Raw genomic sequence first — 20,449 nt, forward strand, 5'->3', positions numbered from 1 at the left:
AATCTTTACATCATTATATACACAAAGAATTAAATTAAGCACCCCCCCCCGTTTTTTTACAACCTCGCACATTACAAGTTTGTTGTCGTCAAAACAGTGTAATATACCCATGTTATTGCTATATTTTCTGGAGAAGTGATATTATGGTCACATAAAAACATAACAATCATGCCGTTTTCAATATTTTATTCTGAATAATTTAAGGTGAAAATTTTTGGGAATTTTAGGCATATTTTCACCTCAATTTAAGTATGGAGCTATAGGTCCATCACGGACAGTGTGGATGACGTTTATGTTTTCTAACGTACAGTCATTGTTCTGAGAAGACCTCTAGCGATCTTTGCGTCAATAACGTGTGTAGGACCCACGTGATCGGATCACTGACTCAACCAATCACTTTTTTTCACTTTGATCACTCAATTTCATCAATGGATAATTGCTAATGTCATACCAATCATTATTTGATCTCACATACCTTAGAATATATGCCAATGTATACATATACACAAAGAATATATATTAGGGGGTGCTTACCTTAATTCGTTGTGTAGGGGTGCTTAACTTAATTCTTTGTGTATACATACCTGAACTAAGTTTGAATTGGATCACTTCAGCCGTTCTCAACTTATAGAACTATTCCAGATTTAACCTTTGACCCCAAAATCCAAGTTAATCTTTACATCATTATACATACCTGAACTAAGTTTGAATTGGATCACTTCAGCCGTTCTCAAATTATAGACCTATTACAGATTTGACCTTTGACCTCTTGACCCCAAAATCGAATCAGTTCATCTTTACATCATTCTACATAAGTTTACCAAACCTGGTCAGAATCCCATCACTGGTTCACAAGTTGTCGTGGTAACAGGAGTTTTACCCAACATGACCTCTGACCTTTGACCTCGTGACCCCAAAATCGAATCGGTTCATCTTTACCTCATTATACATACCTGCACCAAGTTTGACTAAGATCCCTTTAGCCGTTGTCAGGTTATCGCAGTAACGAAACCTATCACGGACGGACGGATGGACAGCCGGACGGACAACCTGAAAACATAACGTCTCCGGCGACGTCGTTGGCGGAGGCATAAAAAGGGAAAAAAATCTCTACAATAATAGAAATGTAGTGGTTTTGTGGTGCAGAACACGTTTCACTTATTAAACCTTACAACCCCTTACAGACCTGGACAATTAAACAGCAATACAAGAAGGCAATGTCAACACCGCTATGTGGACTTCTTTATTTATCATGTTGTGTAATAAGCGAGTATGAGCCAAGCAACACAATGTACAGATGCCATAGTCAGAAGCGCATAGACAACATGCGTTGTACATTCAGCCTCGGGTCTCGACCTTGATTCTGACTCTTGCTCAAACTGAGTTGCAATAGGAAAAGAAACAAGAAAAGCACGTGAACTTTTCAGTGACGATTTCATCTTTTCCCTCACTTGCTGCCACCATTCTAAGTTTCAGAATTCGAGTGATTACAGTTTCAGCAGCAACGTTTTCGCTCCTTAAAGCATTTGCCAAAATAGTGTCCAGAACCACATGGCTACCAAGTGGAAAATCAAGCTGGTAATTAACAGAGTGACGGAGCAGATCGTATTCCAACTGCAATTCAAAATCAGGAATCCGAAATCCTTAGTGTCTGCAATTGTCCCAGTTCTGTCAATAAAAATAGTTTCTGACAACACATTGTCCCTTAATGTACCTATTAGCAGAGCTCATTTGATAACTGTACAAACCAACAAGATACATGTACATCACACGGTCTCGCCATTTCTGGCAAAAGGTGTAAAAGAGCCCTTGGAGTGCAGCAAGAGGCAAATCAAAGTGAGCGCTCGGCGCTCAGGAACATGAGTCTTGCTTGCCGGATGAGCTTAGCTACGCGTACGCAGTTCAACAATTAAAATCTTGGGCACTTTCAAGAAAACACTGTCCAGCCACAAGTGGCTTGCTTAGAGAGGTACGCGTCAACAAGATGACCATTCTCGCCAACTCCATAAGTTGTGGTGGCAAAAAGGTGAAGCGTTGATGCCCACGCTGCCCAGGAAGCCATGTTTCCATGGAACCCAAAAAGTCGCTTGCGCACTCGATAGTTACACTTGCACTTCCGGGGTGTTCATAAGACCGAGGGCTTTGGCTTCTTCCGGCGTCAAGCCACTCTTGAGCGTTCGTCGCACTGAAAAGACATTCACACAAGAATTAGAGAAGGACGGGGGTTGAAAATAATTATCTTCCAATCATCAAGGGATGATTTCTCACTGCTCAAACTCGGCACATCCTCACGGACAGGCACCAATTCTGCCTTTTTATGACATAGTCTAACACAGGCCGAACTGCTGCATTGAAGTTATGTGATTTTAAAAAATGCTGTAAAATCAGCAGGGCACAAACTTAAACAGTTTTTGGTAAGCACACTAGTATGACCAATCTTCATTTTTTACCTACATTTACTAAAATGTTCGCTGCACCAGAAAAAAATGTCAGGGTGCACCATATCTATATTTTATAGCAGGAGTGTCCGGCCATCTGTCTGCTGGCCTCGAACTACTCCACCAGTTTTGGGGCTAGCCTCACCAAACCTGCTAGGGAACCGTTTGGGGTCCCAGCGGATGTCCTAAGGTGGGTGGGAGGTTTCATAAATTCAATACAATTATGATTTTGAGTTTCGATCCATATGAACTGCTTCCGATCCGGAAGTAAAAACAATCATGGGTTCGGCAAAAACATTCGCTGGTTCGATAAATATCTCAATGCAATTATGATTTTGGGTTTCCATCTGAACGACGCCACTTTTATCCATCCTAAGGTGATCGGAGGTTTCATAAATTTCTGAAAAAAATTATGATTGAGTTTCGATCTGTACGAGGTGTTTCATATCCGCCCTTTCTAGCCGGCAGATTTGTCTCTATTGGTTATCACATCAGAATGGCATCTATATCCGTTAACCTCACGAGTGTTTGTAACATTGTATTTTGTTATATTATTAGTATAGTATTAATTTGTGATTGGAATGATACTGTTTGGAATAAAAATATAAAAAAGATTGAGGAAATGATGTGAGAATGTCCACCCTTGACATTTGCGGATTCGCCATTTGTAGTTTTGCCATTGACCGCAGATATAAACATTCAACCGCAGTAAATTTTTCCCAGGTTCTTCACGAACCGGCTGTCCGTGTCTGACGTTTGACTGAAGGTGGCACAGGAATGTGGAATTTATTGGTTTATGGTTTGGTATTCACCATTTCTGCATTGTCCGTTTGTATTTGCCCTCCCACCTGTCCGTAGCACGAGAACCTCACTCGTATAGGATATTTGAAGTCAAGCAGACAAATCTGCCGTATTTGTAGTATCTGCCGTATTTGTAGCAGATATTTCTAGTCAAATTTTGTATTTCCTTCTGCCTCGCTCTTCCCCCTCCTCAAATAACACCTCACTGTGCCTCACCCAATCACCATCGAACCTTTTGTCCGCCCCATCCTTCCCTTTCTCCGAGCTATTCTGAAATCTCTGACACACCTCCAACAGCTCTCCCTACCTCTTCCACATCTTACCCTAACCCTCCCCCCCCCCCTGTTCTGTATCCGATGCCCCCCCTTCCTCTTCATTAACGGTACAGACCTCAAACATCCGGGGCCTTCGTTCAAACTTAACTGATCTCTCCATACAGGTTGCTTCTGACAAACCAGACGTGATCTGCTGAACAGAAACCTTCCTCCTTCATGATGTCTCTGATTCCTTAGTATCTCTCCCGGGTTACTCCCTCCTCCGGTATGATAGACCTGAGCCTCGTCCTGGAGGTGGGGTTGCTATCTTTATCAAAAACTCTCTTTCTCACTCGCCCTGCACTGCCCTCTCTCCACCTCACCCCCAGGAATACCTCTGGCTACGGCTTCCCCTTCGCTCCCACCTCTTGTTCATATGTGTGTTGTACCGTCCACCAAACAGTGATGACTCCATCTACATCTCGCTGTCTGATAATATGGACCAACTTCTATCTACTCATCCCAACTCTCTCTTCCTCATATGTGGTGATTTCAATTGTCACCATGCCAGTTGGCTGAGTGTGGGTTCCTCTCTCACCAGCCATGGCTCCTCAGCATAGGACTTCTGCGACTCACTGGGACTGACACAATCTGTCAATTTCCCGACCCGGATCTCAGTCAATGGAGCATCTTCTCTTCTAGACTTGCTTATGACTAACTTCCCTGAAATTGTCCGCTGCTCTTCTTCTGCTCGAATCGGCTCATTTGATCATGTGCTTGTTAAAGTGGACATCTCTCTGACCATTCTCAGGGAGCCTCCTCAGCGTCGACGAGTCTGGCATTTCACTCAGGCCAACTGGCTCGGTCTTCAAGCAGCCATCACTCATCTGGACTGGTCTCCCATCTCAACCAACTCTGACATCAACTCATCCTGGGAATTCTTCCAAAGTAAATTGCTCTCTCTCATGCACAGATTTATCCCATCTCGTCTTCAGTTGTCATACCCCTCCTGCCGTCCATGGTACACGGAATCCTGTGGTGAGGCTGTTGCCCAGAAACAACTTGCCTTCGTCTCCTGGAAAGCAAATCCAACGGAAGGAAATCTCATTTCCTTTCACAAAGCCCGAAACAAGTGTGTGTCCACCCTCAGGAGAGCCAGGAAACAATATCTCTCCGTTCTCAAGACCGAACTCTCTTATGTCTCACTCTTCCAAATCCTGGTGGCGTCTGGTCAAATCTGTTTCTGGTGTTTGTTCCCCCTCCATCCCCTCCCTTACCTCAAACTCCGCACGCAGCACTCCGCATCACAGCTTACTCCGCACGTGAAAAAGATGAATGCCTCAACTCTGTGTTTGCCTCTAAATCTTGTGTCCCAAACCCATCCCTCTCTGTACCCACCGTACCCAGTCGTACCCAGCTGCTCCTGGACTCTGTGTCCTTTCCTCCTGACAAGGTGGAAAAGTTTCTGTCAACCCTCGACTCTGATTCTGCAACTGGACCTGACGGCATCAGCCCACGGGTCCTAAAATCCTGTTCTTCCGCTCTTTCACTCCCTCTCTCTGTTCTCTTCACCCTCTCTTTTGCTTAAGGTCAACTGCCATCTGCTTGGAAATCAGCCAACATCACCGCTTTACACAAAAAAGGTGCAAAAACAGATCCTAGTAACTACAGACCAATCAGCCTTCTCCCAATTATCAGCAAAGTCATGGGATCCATCATTGCTTCAGATATGAAATCTTTCCTCTTCTCCAATGGCTTGATCTCTGATCATCAATTTGGTTTCAGACCAGGTCACTCTACTCTGGACATGCTGCTTCTGCTGTCTCAACAATGGATGGAGTTCCTCAATGCCAAACAGGAAATTAGAGCTGTCTCCCTCGATATATCACGTGCCTTCGATACGGTCTGGCACCCCGCTCTGCTCACCAAACTCTCCTCCTTTGGTATCCATGGAAATCTCCACGCATGGCTGGCGGACTTCCTCTCTCGTCATAGTCAATGTGTGGCCCTGAATGGGTTTCTCTCATCTCCTCTTCCTGTTCAGGCTGGAGTTCCCCAAGGCAGTGTTCTGGGCCATGTGCTTTTTCTGGTCTTCATCAATGATCTCTCCGACTCTCTTGAAAATCCTCTCTATCTCTTTCCTGATGACTCCACTCTCTGCCGCTCCATTCCTCATACCTCAGATCGGCAGTCTGCAGCTTCCTCACCCTCTGCAGACCTGGACAAAATCACTGACTGGGCAAACAAGTGGAACATGTCTTTAAATCCTGACAAATCTCACTCTCTTACATTGTCTCTCCGAAAAGACCGACTGGACAACCCTCCCATCCACTTTCTGAATAATCCTCTCCAAGAAGTTCTGTCACTCAAGCTTTTGGGTCTCACTATCTGCCATGATCCTTCCTGGGAAAACCACATTTCAAATCTGGCCTCCAAAGCCAGTTGCCGACTAGGCATCCTCCGCTGTGCGAAGTCCTTCCTTGGCACACCTGAGCTCCTCACCACATACAAGGCTTTCATCCGCAGCTCAATGGATTACTGCTCTCCCCTCTGGGCTGGTGCTCCTCCCTCACACCTAGCTCATCTTCACGCTGTTGAAACCAAAGTGTGCAGAATCATTGGAATCTCCCGTGATGAAGCTACCTCCGAGGGCCTTTCACTCACTTACCGCAGGCAGGTTGGTGGTCTTTCTGGCTTCTGCCGACTCCTCTCCAGCCTTGCTCCTCCAGCTCTCTGGGCTCTGTCCCCCAAATATTCCTAAAGGTCGCACAAGATCTGCCTGCAACCCTCTTATGGTTAAACTGCCAAAATCAAGACTCTCTGCTCACCTTCACTCTTTCATTCCTCTTTTCTCCCGCCTCTGGAACAAACTACCCCACTCCCTTCAATCCCATTCCTCCCTCCAGGTCTTTAAAACAGCTGTTCACCACCATCTCTTATCTTCCCCCATCGAAAACCTTGATCTGTTCTACCCCCGCTAATTTCACCCCAAATCCTCTTTTTTGAAATACCAACTTCTTTCCTGAAAGTCCTTGGTGTCTTTGTGTTTATACTTCTCCCACCCCACCCCCCCCTTCTCCCACGCCGCCTCCCCCCAAGCCCTCTCCCTCCCACACGTTCCCGATATCCCTCACAAATGTTGTGTTTCTGTGCTTCCCCTTCTCTCCCCATCTTGTCTACCGCTCCCCTTTTTATACACTTTGTTTGTTTGTCTGTTTGATTTGTTTGTGTGATAAATGTTAGCTCTTTCACGAGCCTCGATTATGTATACAAAAAATATATATAAAAAAAAAAAAGCAAATCAGTCTGTAAAGAAAAATATTTGATTTGATTACAGTTCACAAATAAAGACAACAAATGCTTTTCTGTAATCATTAATTATATATAGAGATTTCGAGTAATGCGGATTATTGAGCGGCCATGCAATGATTGGCGCTAGCAGACTATGAAAAGGTTTGTTTTTAGATGGCCCAGTGTTACGGAGAAGAAGAAAGAAGAAAGAACCACCTTTAGAGGCCATTTTTCCCCGCAGGGAGGGGGTTGGCCTTTTTCAGGCACCTTGGTCCCCTTTTTGAAGCAATGTTTTATGGCCGGATGCCCTTCCTGCCGCCAACCCTGTTAGTCGCCTCTTGCAACACACAGGGAATTACCAGTGAACTGGTACTCAATTTGCCGACCTCAGAAGGATGACAGGTCAATCCCCCTGGTGTTAATTCAGCGATCGACCGGGATTCGAACCCAGGATCCTAGGATCCCAAGCCGCACCCTAACCGCTAAGCCAACACCAGGTTATGGAGGAGGTCGAAAATTGCCGATAAATATGGTGTGTAATATATATGGCTCATAATCTAAAATTGTATGAACCAAAAATTGTAAAGAATGCAGTCAATATCTTCTGAGCAATTCAAGTTCACCAGTGAAGCCTCAACGGTATGAGAGCCTATACACACCGGAAGTGAATTTGCATAGGCAAAGTGAGAAATTAAATAGATTCAACATTTGCAGATGTTTGTTTCGTAAAATCCCTCAACAGAGCATCACAATCTAAGAGAACAGAATGAACTGCGCTTAAGGAGACCTTCATCCTGCAGCAGCATATGTATATCATCAAGTCAAGTTTGCACACTAGGCATAGATTAATTGAGAGAACAAATTGAGAAAGCAAATTGTCGAACGAGCAAGTTTTGTAAATAAAATCGATCCTATAATTTATTCGCTCGCATCGCTGTTCACTTTGGTCACAACCATGTGATTATACCATGTGCTCACACAAAGACATGCTGCACAGAAGAAAAAATGTTTTCGGCATAGTGCTAAAAATCTGGTGGCATATGTGACCATTTAGTCATTAGTTTGAAGGCCGAATTAGACATTTTCATATCAGATTCTAAAATGAATGATTTCTGAGCATATTGTATAAAGTTGACTGTGTAAAAAGGAACTTTTCTTGATCAGGTGGATGCAAAAACAAGGTGCAAGATGAGATTGAGAAACAAAGAAGACAATGAATATTTACACCTGAAAACCTACTTTGCAGGTGCTCAAGAAAAATTTATCTGAAAAGGAGTCCAACATTTGTTGACGATCATTTTCATCGAAGAATAATATTTTTTTCCATTTCCTTCCACAATGTAAACAGATGAAGATGGTTCAGGATGATGGAAGTTGCAATATTGCCATCAGTATCTGACTTACGTGACTTGCGGTTAGCACGTGAGCGTCTGCGCTCCCGAGTTGCAGCACGTGCACAAGGAGCCTGAGTTGCTGAACGAACGATACGATCCATTATCTCATCCGTAGCATCATCTGCAGCGATTGGAGAGTCGTCGGTAGCCGTAACAGTAGCCACTCGCCCTGTAGAGTACAGCATTTGGATGTTATCATTACCCTGCATGCGTGGAGCGAAAGCGGGGACAAGGAATTGGTTGCGTTTGTCTGTCGATCTGTATCTGTCCACAAACATCAGCTTATGATCGAGGTACAATGTAATTACAATTGAATGTTATGAACACGAATCAAAACAAGAATTGTAAAACAAACATATAGTTTAGCAGCACTATGTCTATGAATTTGTCTCGATCACGCATGGGGAGAGAGGAGTGAGATAATATTTTATTATATAAAATAGAATAGAATATAATTGGTTTCATTGATATTTTCATCGCGGCCAACAGCTGAATTGCGACAATATTTACGACAAGAAATATGTTGTGCATAGCATGATACTTGTGAAATCCCTAAAATAAGTTGTTGGCCTATGATGACCTCAAAAATAATTGATAGTTGAATTCAGTGACCGGGTATGCAAATCCTCTTAAAATTTCAAGTCAATCAGATGAAAATTGAGGATTTTAGAAATTTGGCCTGTGTTGACCTCACAAATACTTGGTGGTTGAATTTGGTGACCAGATATGCAAATCCTCTATGCCATGGCAGTGTAGGAACACAAATTGTCTTTTTGCACTGCAGTGTTTGAGAATTAAATGGCAGCAGGGAAGGGAATGTCATTTTGGATTTTGTGGGTGGGGAAGGTGTGTGTGTCCGTAGGTACGGATCACATTTTGGAGGAGCGGTGACTGCGACCCCCCCACCTGAGGTAATTTGTCCCTGGCGGCTGGTGGTGTCTGGAATTGGAAATCTGTCAGAGGGGGGTCTGGTGGGTGACCAGTGGGTATGTAGACCCCTGGTGAACCGGAAGGGGCTAGGAGAGCCTGTAGTGGGGCGGCTTAGCCCAAATATTCAAAAGAATTGTGCATTTTGTGATACAAGCACCAAATTTGGCACAAATGTACATTAATATGTTGCGAACATTTTCAGATATTGGGCCACTTGAAATTCCGTAATTTTTTTTTCAAATTTTTTCAAATTTCGTAATTTCAAATTTTTCGGGTGACACCGTCACAATTTCGGTCTTCGAGGCCGGCCGATAGGCAAAGTGTGACTGGAAGGGACGAGGTTTTCCTGACCACGTGGCCCTCGATCTGGGAAGCGAGAGGCGTTCCATTAGTGGACGCGCCCCTCACGCCCGACTTTTGGGCGGCCCCGGCAGGCCATTTGTTTTGACGTTCCGTGACAGGCCCCGCACCCCCACCTCCGGGCCGACCGGAAGCTTGTGCTGAGTACATCATACCTGAACAACTCAGTGAGGCAGAACACAGCAGTGCACACCAGGGTGACCCCTTCAGTGCATAAACCAATTAACCTGTCCACTGCAGGGCATATAGAAATGAAGTTATTTTCTGCATATAATAATAATATAAGTTCAGTTCTATATAACAATTTCTGTTATCACCACTACCACTACAACTACCACTACTACAAGCTTTGTCTGGAATTTTGTGGACTAACAGACAAACAGACATACAGACAAGCTGGGATCAAAACATTACCTCCTTCCACCATTGAGTGTAGAGGTAAACATCATGGAAATTATATCATGCCCTAGATTTAATTCATGCTTACCCGTGTATTTGCTTCACTGGTTCACAAGGTCTTTTGCATACATGTAATTCAGACTCTCGTCTTCATTGCTGACCACACAATGTTCGCAACATATTAATGTACATTTGTGCCAAATTTGGTGCTTGTATCACAAAATGCACAATTCTTTTGAATATTTGGGCTAAGCCGCCCCACTATATCGGCCGGCCTCGAAGACCGAAATTGTGACGGTGTCACCCGAAAAATTTGAAATTACGAAATTTGAAAAAATTTGAAAAAAAAAATTACGGAATTTCAAGTGGCCCAATATCTGAAAATGTTCGCAACATATTAATGTACATTTGTGCCAAATTTGGTGCTTGTATCACAAAATGCACAACAGGTTTGCTATGCTGCTACACTATGAGGCCGGGAGAGCCTCGATGGTGTAGAACCCTGTAGGGCCCTCTTCGCCGAGACGTACAGCTAAGGAGCTGTTTGGCTGTCATGGGCCGAGAGTTGAAGGGGGGCTTGGCGGGGGGGAAGAAGGAGTTTGGAGCAAGGAATCAACGGTGTAAATATTTGAATGGTTTCTTAAGTGGTGTAGAACATTAAGGAGAACAGGTAAGTTAGCTACGGCTCGCTTCCCACAGCCCCTCCTAATTTATTTCATAAGCTAATTAAGTGTGAGTCGGGTAAGTGTTAAGGCAGGGGCGGTGGCGCCTGCAATGAACCTTGCAGGAGGGAGCTACAGTTCCCTTGGAGGTAGCTGTGTTACGTTTGTGGGGGGTAGACAATGACTACCTTAGAGCCAGGTAGAATTGTATTGGCAGTGTGTTCTGACAGTCGTGAAGAAGAAGAAACCCCATGTATCATAAGTAGGGATCCGGTAGACCGTATGCCGTGTAAATGTGTAAGTGTCCCCATGAGAGGGGTGGGGTTATGTTAATTAGTAAGAGATTATGGGTAATGAATCCCCTGTATGTAATTGCCTCTGTTATTTTTCCTCTGTTCCTTATGGCAATGCATCACACACACAAAGCCAGGCAATAGCACATTAAACGATACTAAATAAAAGAAACCGGAACAAGACATTCAACTACCGCTGGCACTGCCAGCTGCCAAATCACCACACAAAGGCACAGGAGGTCCGTGAGGCCACGCCCCGAAGAGCAGTAATTGGTTCGGATTGTCGAGCAACGAAAAGAGGGACTCGCCGGTTGGAGCAGGCACGGGCGGCGTCGGATGACGTCAGAGCCTTGAGTACAAAGGATGTAGGGGGCCGACATTTTCTCTCTCTGCTTCTGGATTTGATCGCGTGCAGTTGGAATTTTATATCTCTCTTAGCTTTCTCTCTGCTTCGGGATTTGATAGCGAATGGTCGAGGTTTACTATCGCTTGCGTTGGAACATTGGTGCTGTGCAGTCGCGCTTGTGGTCTCGCATGAGGGCCGTCTTGACAACCACGTGAACATTTTATAGCACACTTGCGCCAGGGACATTGGAGGTCTCGACGATCGTGAGGACGAGCGCGGCTGGAGCGACCGAGCGGGCGCGGCCTGTTTGCTTCGCGCACGGAGCCAGGAGTGAGCGGACTGCGCAGGGAGGCCCGGTTCCTGCAACAGGCTGCGCGGCAAGGTGCTTTGTCACGCGAGGATGGAGGGCCTGTGACGATTCCGAACGATCAGGGGGACCAGAGCTAAGTCACAATTACACATTTTTATTTTTTTTATTTTTCCCCTTTGTCTGTAATTGAGTCCGTATGGAGGTCCCTCATTTAGGATTTTTATATTTTGTCGTGCATTCTTTTGTTATCGGCATTTCTTCAATAAAGCCGGTATTTTTGTACATTTTAATTCCGTGTCGGTTTGAGTTAATTATCGCAGGTTCGAGGACGTCCGGTGGGACCCGTGAAGGTAAGTTCGTCATTCTCCTTTCCCTCGCGTGTAAAGAACACTGTCATTTTTGACTGAACGCCTCGGAATTAAAGCTCATTCGGCTATCCATTTCCTTGGAGGATTTTAATCCCTAGGAACAGGACAATAAACACACATATACATTTAAAAAAAAGTATTATATATATTGACAAGGCAGAAAGGCACTGATAGAAAGATTGAACCCCATCACAGTTCTTGATGCACAACCTGATAGCAACAAATGTCGTCTGCCACACAAACACCTTGTCTCTGTTTTACTGATCACCAGTTAGGAGTTTTGTTGTTCGAATGATAAATTAAACAAAAGGAGCATACTGACCCTAGATGTGGCATGACATATCATCATTGTTTCATAAAAGACAAAATGATAAATGCTTTCCTGATGTTACTCAAATAATGAATATCGGATTTTAATTAAAATTGGTAAATAATTACCTTTCTGAGCAATTTTGAAGAAGAATCAAGCTCTTATCCAGAATCTGATGCTATGAGTTTGCAGGGTCAAAAGGAAAAGCTAGCATGAGGAACCCTGATGTGAAATGTCCAAGCTAAAAGCCAATTTATTTATTCTTCTCTCCTTCATTATGAACGGTTTCGTATTGAACTAGAGAAGGATTAACATATCAAATCATGTTTGCTGGCAATACTCACCACGGCGTGATCGTCCACGGCTTCCACCAAGTATGGGAGAGCTGGTGACGGCTCCCAAAGTGGTGCCACGTCCCAACGATGCCTGCAGGACTGCGGTCATCGACTCATGCTCTTGATTCTGCTCGGACGTTGGGAGACGGCGAAGACCAGCTATAGGCAGCAAAGGAGCAGAACTGCCAGCTGTACTTTCTGAGGAGAACCTACCGGACTGGAGAGGAGGCGACAAATAAAAGAGATGGAAAAGGTGCAGTTGATGACTTTTTAAGTGTTATAATTGTTCTTATTTGAAATGTCTGTTACTCTTAATTTGCCTCTTGCTTTATCTATCTGTCTTGGGAGAAGTGAATTCTTACAAAATAAAATTTCTCTAAGGCTCACTTGGCTGCACGTGCAGGGGTTTGGGAGTAAAGGAGTAGTGGCTGAAACCTGAATCCTATCCAGGTTCCTCCTGATGTCTCCATCTTTGCTCTTGACTACTTCTGGTTCCGTCTGATGACTCCAGTGGAGTCTTTGGTCTTCCATTTGATCATGCCCATGTAATGACTGTAAGCATCTGCTGGAATAACAGCTGCTCTGACTAAAAATAAGGGCAATACCCCTGGGCACTCACCTGGTATAATAAAGCAGTGTATTACAATGACTAAAGGTATTTTAAACAGTATCAGGGTATGTTAAACCAATTTCAATGGTTACTAGGAGACAGCGAAGCATGTCGAATCACACTAACGCAATCATAAGTCTTTAAACAAACAAATTTTAAAAAACATTTTTGGGGTCAACCCCTCTTGCCGCTTCCCTCTCCAATCCCCATAGACCCCCTCAGACCCAGATTTTTCTAATGCCATTGTTACGTCAAGGGTGATGAAGATTGTCATCAAGTTTCATAAAAGTTGTGTGTGTAGTTTTGGAGTAGAGAGAAAATACCTACTTTAGGGGATCAAACCCCCTGTTTTTGTCCTGCAGGATAAACTAAATCCTTAGACTTTAATTATTTTTAAATCCGTGACCAAATGTGAAGGTTGTGGTCAAGTTTTATCGAAATTGTGTGTGTAGTTTCTGAGAAGAAAGCAAATGCTTATTTTGGGGTGAACTCTCCCCCCCTCCCCCCCCTCCCCGTATACCTCAATTTTTGGAGTTGTAGTGTGATGACATGTCAATAAACAAATTTTATGTTCACATCAAAATTCTTTGTTCACGTCAATAAACATGTCGTAATGATAATAAGGCAACAACCAAAATGATGAATGATTGATTTACTGCGTATATATTTGCTAATGATGAATTATTGTTTATTCCTTCATTCATAATTCAATGTATTTTAATTATGGTATAAAATAAATTTTGCGTCTATACACATACGTAGGTAAAAGGGGGGGCAGGTAGGGCAAATTGGACAAGAAAACCGAGGGAATGAACAAACAGGAAAAGAGGTGAAAGAGAGGGGGAAAACAGTAAATCTGCAGGTAAAAGGGTTGAGGTAGGTAGAGTTAATGAGGGTAGAAAAAAATCGCAGGTATGTTTTGAGAATGACATCAGGTAGTGGTGCGCCACCTTATTAATCACTGATGAGTTTGATGCCACCACACTAGTTAATGCTTTATAAATGCCAAAGAGCGAAATGATGGAGTGTCTGTCCCATGAAAATGAAGGCTAAAATTACGTGTCATTTGGCAGATAAAATATAGAAGAAGCGACAAAGTTTGTGAACAGCCCAACTTGTTTATAATACTGCCGGGCAAACGTAAAATCCAGTAAATGACAAAACTCTCAACATTCATCCTTTTTCATTCTTTTAAAGAGAGTTGCAACTGAAAAACTGGGAAGCAATGGAAGCTCTTCAAAATGAACAACAAAACATGCAGCATTATTTAATTTTCAATGAGTAATGTAAATATCTCATTTGTTCACGACAAAAATTAGCACGGATGATATGGGAACGATGAAAATGAGGAAATCAGAAATTGAGAGACAAGGAAACTCACATCCGTGATCATTTTCCCCCGCGTCTTATTGCGTTCCCGATGTGACGCGCGTTTCTGCTGCTGCTGCAGGATTCGCTCTCGGGTTGTCCTGTACTCGAGTGCGAACTCAGAAACCACACGGCACAGGCGCGTTACGCTGAACTCACGTGCAGATGCGGGAGAGTGGCCAGCATAGAGCAGAAATGCATGGAACCTGGTCATGTAAACGATACAATACAGGTATTCATAAAGTGGTATGCTTCTCATGGGCAGCACGAAGAGACATCAAGGATCACTTCCACATTGTCATCACACTACGACTCCACTTTAGGCTCAATATTTTGTGCTTCAACCATTTCATCAGCATTTGTACAAACAAACAAGACCAACAGTCCAACAACGGCGAAGCCGGGCTTGGATCTGCTGAGTGCAGGATATTCTGTCCCCCTGTCATGTGACCAGATCCTCAGCTATGATTGGTGGATATGTGTGAGGGAAATACATACATACACTGGACGACAAGGCAAACACTGTTCCAGATGGCATTGCTCTACAGGCAATATGGCTGCTGAACCACGTAAAAACATGGCTGCTGAACCACGTGGCCTATGATGTCATCAATTTTCTTTTTCGACCAATTTATCCCTAGATCACACTCAAGAAATTTCATACTGATCAGATCAAGCATTCTACTTGATGATTTATGACGTCATAATGAAGGCACCTATAGCATCATCATTTACGTATGTTATTTGCTATGGGAAGTACTTTACAATGAACCACCTTTCAATTTTTTCAATGGAGCAGTTTCAGAAATATAGAGGTGCAAGGCTTTTCCAAGATGGTGTCGGTACCACTTGACGTATGATGTCATAATTATCATTAACATATTATACAGGAGGAGGCACTCCGATGGTGAAAATTTCGTTTTGGACTAACGTTTGCAGAGAAAACGAATTTTAAAGGGAATAAACCCACAAAATGCCAATGGAAGGGACATACATACGTACGTACATACATACATACATACATACATACATACATACATACATACATATACCGGAAGGACAGACAAACACTGTTTCCAGATGGCATTGCACTACGGGCTATGCTGTAAAAAAAAAAAAAAAAAATCATTGTTATTCTTCTTCTTATTCGTTTGTCAAGCAATAGCTGTTTTGCTAATGCTTAAAAATTGCAAGATTGTAATGTCATTGACCTACAAGTATATCCTCTGTCTTGCATTGAAAGAAAGAATCTGATGCAAACGTAAATATTCTGCAATGTCTGGTAAGCTTGACAATACGGCTACTTTCATTTGTCATGTTTTACGATATCTTCAAATCATATTCTTGTTTTATAAAATGTTTCCAATTTCCAAGCGGAAGGCTTATTTATACCTCTGCGTTACATGCCGACTGAAATGATATGTTGCAATTGTCAACAAATTGTGCATCAAATAGACGATTACATGACGATGATAACAGATATCATGCACCCAAAGCCTGGTGTTGGCTTAGTGGTTTGGGTGCCAGCTTGGGATCCGAGGATCCTGAGTTCAAATCCAAGTCGATCGCTGAATTAACACCAGGGGGGTTGACTCAGCCTGTCATCCCTCTGAGGTCAGCAAATTGGGTACCAGCTTGCTGGGATGAATGATCCCGGTGTGTACCCCGGTTTAGAATAGGTACACCGTATCCCTGCGCATCATAAGAGGCGACTAAGGGTTGGCGTCAAGAAGGGCATTAAAAAAAAACAAAAAAACATTGCCTCAAACAGGGAACCATGATTGTCATGAGGCCCGCAAGGCTAACCCCCGCTCTAGCAGGGAAAAATGGCCTTAAAACGATCATTCATTCATTCATTCATTCATTCACATGGGTACATGTCATTCCTTTGTATGCCAGCACAAGCCTGCGGGGTAGCATCATTGGCTGAGGGAATGACTGTACTCCTATATGCCAGCCCTAGATGGGCACAGGAACAATGCAACAGTGCCGGTTTAACCAACACGGAAGTCATTTTCACAGAACAGAGTAACCACAGCTTAAGTTCTGGAATAGCTGTGCAGGCTTTTGCATTGGTACACTGCACCTGTTTAAGAGCCGCCGGTGAACAGTTTGCAACACGATGATCCGTGCAGCACAGTCTCGCAAAAACACAGCAACACGCTGCCGCAGCACAGCACGGCTCTCGTGCCGCGATATCACCTTCAGGTGGTCCCATGAAGAACGGCACCTCCTCTCTAATTGTCCAAGATTGTCATGCAGCTGTTCGAAGTCCACCTGGTGACACAAAGAGATTAACAGGTGGAAAGGTGGAAAAGTTTCTGTCAACCCTCAACTGTCAACCTTCCCCCTGTGCTGTCTTTCCATCGTGGTCCCCCTGTGCTGTCTTTCCGTCGTGGTCCCCCTGTGCTGTCTTTCCCTCGTGGTCCCCCTGTGCTGTCTTTCCCTCGCGGTTGTCAGCTCTTTCACGAGCCTCGATTCAGTATACCAAAGAAAACCAAAAAAAAAAAACCCTCGACACTGATTCTGCAACTGGACCCGACAGCATCAGCCCACGGGTCCTAAAATCCTGCTCTGCCGCTCTAGCTCACCCTCTCTCTGTTCTCTTCACCCTCTCTTTTGCTCAAGGTCAACTGCCATCTGCTTGGAAATCAGCCAACATCACCGCTTTGCACAAAAAGGTGCAAAAACAGATCCTAGCAACTACAGACCAATCAGCCTTTTTTTTTTTTGTTTGTATACTGAATCGAGGCTCGTGAAAGAGCTAACATTTATTTCACAAACAAATCAACCAGACAAACAAAATATACAAAAGAGGGAGCGGAAGACAAGATGGGGAGAGAAGGGGAAGCACACAACCACAACATTTGAGAGCAGGGAGAAGTGTGGGAGGGAGAGGGCTTGGGGGCAGGAGGCGTGGGAGGGGGAGGGTGGGGGGGGGAGGAGAGGTATCAAACACATGGGGACCGAAATTAGTGGGGGAAGAAAAGATCAAGGTTTTGGATGTGGGAGGATAAGAGATGGTGGTGAACAGCTGTTTTAAAGACCTGGAGGGTGGAGTGGGATTGAAGAGAGTGAGGGAGTTTGTTCCAGAGGCGGGAGAAAAGAGGAATGAAGGAGTGAAGGTGAGCAGAAAGTCTTGATTTTGGCAGTTTAACCATAAGAGGGTTGCAGGCAGATCTTGTGCGACCTGTAGGAATATTTGGGGGACAGAGCCCAGAGAGGGCTGGGGGGGGGCAAGGCCAGAGAGGAGTCGGTAGAAGACGGAAAGACCACCAACCTGCCTGCGGTGAGTGAGTGAAAGGCCCTTGGAGTTAGCTTCATCGCGGGAGATTCCAATGATTCTGAACGCTTTGGTTTCAACAGCGTGAAGACGGGCTAGGTGTGAGGCAGGAGCACCAGACCAGAGGGGAGAGCAGTATTCCATAGAGCTGCGGATGAAAGCCTTGTATGTGGTGAGGAGCTCAGGTGTGCCAAGGAAGGACTTCACACGACGGAGGATGCCCAGTCGGCGACTGGCTTTGGAGGCCAGATTTGAAATGTGGTTTTCCCAGGAAAGATCATGGCAAATAGTGAGACCCAAAAGCTTGAGTGACAGAACTTCTTGGAGAGGATTATTCAGAAAGTGGATGGGAGGGTTTTCCAGTCGGTCTTTTCGGAGAGACATCGCAAGAGTGTGAGATTTATCAGGATTGAAAGACATGTTCCATTTGTTTGCCCAGTCTGTGATTTTGTCCAGGTCTGCAGAGAGTGAGGAGGCTGCAGACTGCCGATCTGAGGGATGAGGAATGGAGCGACAGGGAGTAGAGTCGTCAGCAAAGAGATAGAGAGGATTTTCAAGAGAGTCAGAGAGATCATTGATGAAGACCAGAAAAAGCACAGGGCCCAGAACACTACCTTGGGGAACTCCAGCCTGAACAGGAAGAGGAGATGAGAGAAACCCATTCAGGGCCACACGTTGCCTACGACCAGAGAGGAAGTCCAAACCTCCCAATTATCAGCAAAGTCATGGCATCCATCATTGCTTCGTATATGAAATCTTTCCTCTTCTCCAATGGCTTGATCTCTGAGCATCAATTTGGTTTCAGACCAGGTCACTCTACTCTGGACATGCTGCTTCTGCTGTCTCAACAATGGATGGAGGTCCTCAATGCAAAACAGGAAATTAGAGCTGTCTCCCTCGACATATCACGTGCCTTCGATACGGTCTGGCACCCCGCTCTGCTCACCAAACTCTCCTCCTTTGGTATCCATGGAAATCTCCACGCATGGCTGGCTGACTTCCTCTCTAGTTGTCGTCAACGTGTGGCCCTGAATGGGGTTCTCTCATCTCCTCTTCCTGTTCAGGCTGGAGTTCCCCAAGGCAGTGTTCTGGGCCCTGTGCTTTTTCTGGTCTTCATCAATGATCTATCTGACTCTCTTGAAAATCCTCTCTATCTCTTTGCTGATGACTCCACTCTCTGCCGCTCCATTCCTCTTCCCTCAGATCGGCAGTCTGCAGCCTCCTCACTCTCTGAAGACTTGGACAAAATCACAGACTGGTCAAACAAGTGGAACATGTCTTTCAATCCTGACAAATCTCACACTCTTACTATGTCTCTCCGAAAAGATCGACTGGACAACCCTCCCATCTACTTTCTCAACAATCCTCTCCAAGAAGTTCTGTCGCTCAAGCTTTTGGGTCTCACTATCTGCCATGATCTTTCTTGGGAAAACCACATTTCCAAGCTGGCCTCCAAAGCCAGTCGCCGACTGGGCATCCTCCGTCGTGCGAAGTCCTTCCTCGGCACACCTGAGCTCCTCACCACATATAAGGCTTTCATCCGCAGCTCAATGGAATACTGTTCTCCCCTATGGGCCGGTGCTCCTGCCTCACACCTAGCTCGGCTTCACGCTGTTGAAACCAAAGCTTTCAGAATTATTGGAATCTCCCGCGATGAAGCTATCTCTGAGGGCCTTTCACTCACTCACCGCAGGCAGGTAGGTGGTCTTTCTGTCTTCTACCGACTCCTCTCCGGCCTTGCACCCCCAGCTCTCTCTGTGCTCTGTCCCCCAAATATTCCTACAGGTCGCACAAGATCTGCCAGCAACCCTCTGATGGTTAAACTGCCGAAATCTCGGCTCTCTGCTCACCTTCACTCTTTCATTCCTCTTTTCTCCCGCCTCTGGAACAAACTCCCTCACTCCCTTCAATCCCACTCCTCCCTCCAGGTCTTTAAAACAGCTGTTCACCACCATCTCTTATCTTCACCCATCCAAAACCTTGATCTTTTCCACCCCTGCAAATTCACCCCAGATCCACCTTGTTTGAAATTCCAACTTCTTTCCTGGAAGTCCTGGCCGTGTCCATATGTTTTATACCTCTCCCACCCCCCCCCTTCCCATGCCCCCCTCCCCAAAGCCCTCGCCCTCTCTCAGGTCTCTCGATGTCTCCATGTCTCTCGGTCCCTGCTCTCAGATGTTGTGTTTGTGTCCTTCCCCCTCTCTCCCCATCTTGTCTACCGCTCCCGATGTTATATGTTTTTGTGTCGGTTTGTCTTTCTGTGTGATTAATGTTCACTCTTTCACGAGCCTCGATCTTGTATACAAAAAAACAAACAAAAACAAAAAAAACATGTATGTCGGGATCAAATATGACTGACAACAAGTAAAAAAAAAAAGAAAACAGAGAGAGCAGACCACACAGCCGGAGCGATGACAAAGAAGTATCTCAATGGATCATAATTTGTTCCTATATTGTAAGCTTGAAAGAAAGAGTTGCAGGTATAAGGTTAGGTAGAGTGGAGGCAAACAGGAAGTACCTTCGCAGAGCGGGTCACAGCCCCAATCTCGGAATAAAGGTCGCTGGAATTGGGAAACTTCTCCAAAACAATGGTGCAAAGATGATGGAGCAAGGACTGCTTACGCGCAGTATCCTTTACCTCACTGACCTTTTCCAGGTATGTGAGTTCAAAACCTTTTGCCTACCAGAAACAAAACC

The 20,449-nt window shown here is 44.7% G+C and overlaps 1 protein-coding gene across 3 annotated transcripts in view; it reads right to left on the reverse strand.

Moving 5' to 3' along the window:
* Positions 1-1,215: 1,215 nt before the first annotated feature.
* The window catches only part of LOC137422041 (FH1/FH2 domain-containing protein 3), a 375,404-nt gene continuing 356,170 nt past the window's right edge, over positions 1,216-20,449 (reverse strand). For all 3 annotated transcript variants that reach the window (XM_078772994.1, XM_078772993.1, XM_068108729.2), the window contains 6 exons: positions 20,271-20,432; positions 16,556-16,746; positions 14,483-14,675; positions 12,501-12,708; positions 8,189-8,347; positions 1,216-2,185 (listed from right to left, as the gene is read on the reverse strand). In XM_078772994.1, coding sequence (XP_078629120.1) covers positions 2,103-2,185; positions 8,189-8,347; positions 12,501-12,708; positions 14,483-14,675; positions 16,556-16,746; positions 20,271-20,432 — 996 coding nt within the window. In that variant the 3' untranslated portion in view covers positions 1,216-2,102. The remainder of the gene's footprint in view (positions 2,186-8,188; positions 8,348-12,500; positions 12,709-14,482; positions 14,676-16,555; positions 16,747-20,270; positions 20,433-20,449) is intronic.

The sequence above is a fragment of the Myxine glutinosa genome, chromosome 2, assembly GCF_964187855.1.
Source record: "Myxine glutinosa chromosome 2, kmMyxGlut1.1, whole genome shotgun sequence".
Taxonomy (NCBI): domain Eukaryota; kingdom Metazoa; phylum Chordata; class Myxini; order Myxiniformes; family Myxinidae; genus Myxine; species Myxine glutinosa.